Source organism: Sinocyclocheilus grahami, unplaced genomic scaffold (assembly GCF_001515645.1).
Source record: "Sinocyclocheilus grahami isolate Dianchi unplaced genomic scaffold, SAMN03320097.WGS_v1.1 scaffold10483.1, whole genome shotgun sequence".
Classification (NCBI taxonomy): Eukaryota; Metazoa; Chordata; class Actinopteri; order Cypriniformes; family Cyprinidae; genus Sinocyclocheilus; species Sinocyclocheilus grahami.
The window spans coordinates 1-3,173 of NW_015513261.1; the positions used below are offsets into that span (position 1 = coordinate 1).

Below are 3,173 nucleotides of genomic sequence, written 5' to 3' on the forward strand. Positions count from 1 at the left end.
AAAAACAAAAGTGTTGCATTTATAATTTTGTTCAGTGTATTTGAATATTTGACGTAACAAAACAAAAAAAAAGTGAGAAAATATGTTTTGTAAAACATAAGTTAATACCCATGGACATGTTTAATAGACTACTCCATAATAATTCCTTATTTTGCAATCAGATAATTCCTTACAATGAACTTTTTTCAGTTCTGTAACCTTTTCCAAGAATCGGGCCTTCGGCCTTGCATAGTTTAATCATTTTTCTCATCCACTTCATACACTACTGTTCAAATGTTTGGGGTTGTTCAAAAAGTTTTGGGGTAGTTAAAAAAAACAGCAGTTATTTGAAATACATATCTTTTATAACATTCTAAATGTCTTTATTTTCTGTCATTTTTGATCAATTTAATTTGCTGAATAAAAGTATTAATTTCTCTAAAAAATTATTAATGACCCCAAATATTTGAATGGTAGTGTACACATAACATGAACATGCATACGGCTTAAATTTACATGATTTCAAGACCAGTTGTGTGGTTTTGCAGGTGTGCCTGCCTTTGTAGTGCATGTCTGTAAGTATCTCTAGTATTTACTAATCCGAATGCTAAGAGTGAGCTCTAATATCGAGAAATGGTCTGGTATACTTTTAAATGAACCTTTTTCATGCTACATGATCTCAGTGTTTTTGAAAACTACCATACAACAATATTTTCTGGATATTTAATGTTTTGCTCAGAGTGTCAAACTGAATAAATCCTGTTGTCTGATTTCTGTTACCCCCCACCCACCCCCCAAGCAGTACAGATATGTGTGGAATGTGTACTCCACTACTCTAGTACTTCATCCTGATTGGCACACTGTTGCAAAGTCAGTGAGGCCTCGGTCACAGGACATAGGGTTTCTAGACAGGTCGTCTGGACAGACTGTGGCAAGCGATTCTTTACAGCAAACAAACAGGTTCAGCATGGTAGTGTAAGCACCTTTTATTATGATTGTAATTAATACATGACACGAGATAGAAATGTTTAACAGGCCTCAGATTCCACCTATCAGACCGCACCACTTCAAAAAGAGGTTAGTTGGCTTATACAGTTACAGTCTTCACAGTATTCATGAGCTAAATTATTTATTAGAACAGTTGTTTTTAAATACAATATATGCCAGCAGTATAACAGCATACCCATATTTCTTATTGAAAAAATGGCATAAATAAATCTCATTGCCTACAGGACCAAATAAAGTGCTTTCTAAACTCCCATTATTGCCTTATAATAGAAAACATATTACAGTTGTAACAGTAAAGTTGTGCTTTTCATTTAAATATTAAGTGCTAAAATCATTTGACACAAAGTACTCAGAAGCTACTTTGGCATTATTTTTCCTACAATCATTGTCTACTTGATTCTTTTGAGATGTGGGTCAGTGTGTGAAAATCAAACTTAACGGTCACTTTTAATTATGTACATATGTAAAAGGTGGTTGTTTTTCCATTTCCAATAATTCAGGTTTGAGGTGGGCCTTTGGGAAAGGATTCATCATGAAGTTATTGTTCCTTTAAAGAGAGAAATCAGAAGGAAACCATTTGAATTGATCCATGACAGTAGGTAAACAGTAGACTTTTCCATGATTCGCTTCTACATTTAGAAAACAAATAGGATCATTTACTCATAAACATCTGAGTACTTCATCCTGCGGTAGTACTTGGCCAGTTTAACTGAGAAAATTATGCTGGGGATCAGGAATATCATACACCAGCCCAAACTCAACCAAAAGGCGTTCTGGGGAACAGACGGGATATTATGTTAAGGGTTTATTAGATGGGAACCATGTGCACTTACAAATCTGTAAGCATTGTAAAAAGAAAAAAAGAGGCAGCTAGAGCTGGTGAAGGATTCTTACCAAAGATTCCACCAAGTGTTTACAGAGGAGCTCCTCTGATCTGTCTACTGCTGCAGCTGCAGGCCCACAACGACCCACCTTCTCTGTGATCTGATTCAGAGTACAACACAATGATATTACGGTAATTCATCATCAAGATAGTCGGCACCTTGAATATAAAGACAAACATACCGTTTGATTTGCCCAGTGAACAAATGTCAGAAAGATTTCCAGCTGGCAGTCTATGAATGCCCTGCTTTCCTGCAGAAAAAAGTGTACAGTTATTATAAAATGCACAGTAGATTTTTTTCATCACTGTAATACAGTAAGCATCCTGACAGATGATTTAGCTAAATATAGCATTGATTGTACAACACTCACAGTTTTCACTATTTGTGATATGTTGTAGTTCAGGACGTCCTGAGCAGAGCCAACTTTTCTGAGAACATTCTCCACAGCTGCCTATAAAATGAATAAAGAGAAGAAATGTTGAAGAAACCATGATTATTTTTTTCAAGATTCTTTGATGAACAAATAGTTCAAAAGAATAGCATTTATTTGAAATAGAAATTTTGGTAACAATATAAAAGTATTTACTGTCACTTTTGATCAATATAATGCATCCTTGCTGAACAGTACTGTATTTGTTAGTGAACTTCTAAACAATGACACCATTTCAAATGCTCCCTAATACCACCTGCAATAACAGCAAGTAGCAAAACATCATATTTCATGGGGCCCTTTAATTAAATTCTTTTAAAAACTGATATACTGTAGTTTTGGCAAGTCAGAAAGAAGACTCTGCTGTATATAGCTATATTGTATGAATACTCACTGGCACATATGATGACTCTAGTGTTTACTTACAGTGATTTGAGACGCTACTGCACTGAGATTCTTAACAGTGGTGTTCAGTTCCAGCTGCAAAGAGGAAAAGGATGTAGGTCATGGTATGCCAAACTGATACAAACTAGTCAAGAACACTTTGTGATTATATTCATTATTTCCTAATGTTAATGTCACATTCAGTTGGAATTTAAATTCTGAGTACTGTCTTTTGTGTTGTGTTAACACACCAGCAAAGGCATAATGTGAGACGTGATCTCTGTCTGGATGTCTTGCAGATCTTTTGCTTCCCCATGCAGTTGGTCTTTTATATTTTGGTTACTCTGAAAGACACAAATAACTGTACATCATCCATCTCAGTCATTCACTAGAGCAGGAGGGTGTTAACAAGACAAGTAAACAAGAGTAACTTTTACCTGTTTGCCAGCCAAGATATCCAGACTTTCTGCTACTAAACTCAGATTAGT

General features: G+C 35.3%; 1 protein-coding gene across 1 annotated transcript; it reads right to left on the bottom strand.

Annotated features, from left to right (window-relative positions):
- Nucleotides 1–955: 955 nt before the first annotated feature.
- LOC107578485 (prominin-1-A-like) lies at nucleotides 956–3,166 on the bottom strand. Its single transcript, XM_016264437.1, has 8 exons — nucleotides 3,123–3,166; nucleotides 2,937–3,029; nucleotides 2,728–2,781; nucleotides 2,242–2,322; nucleotides 2,053–2,121; nucleotides 1,882–1,971; nucleotides 1,648–1,760; nucleotides 956–1,534 (listed from the first exon to the last, which is right to left on the bottom strand). The coding sequence occupies exons 2-8, from the start codon at nucleotides 2,946–2,948 to the stop codon at nucleotides 1,435–1,437; spliced, it is 519 nt and encodes a 172-aa protein (XP_016119923.1). The 5' UTR covers nucleotides 2,949–3,029; nucleotides 3,123–3,166; the 3' UTR covers nucleotides 956–1,434.
- Nucleotides 3,167–3,173: the final 7 nt, after the last annotated feature.

What these genes read in the sequence shown, in the direction of transcription:
- LOC107578485 (XM_016264437.1), bottom strand. An exon ending in CAGTAGCGTCTCAAATCACT is followed by an intron (nt 2,323 to 2,727) that starts GTAAGTAAACAC and finishes TTCATTTTATAG; the next exon opens with GCAGCTGTGGAGAATGTTCT. An exon ending in AAGTACTCAGATGTTTATGA is followed by an intron (nt 1,535 to 1,647) that starts GTAAATGATCCT and finishes CTCTCTTTAAAG; the next exon opens with GAACAATAACTTCATGATGA.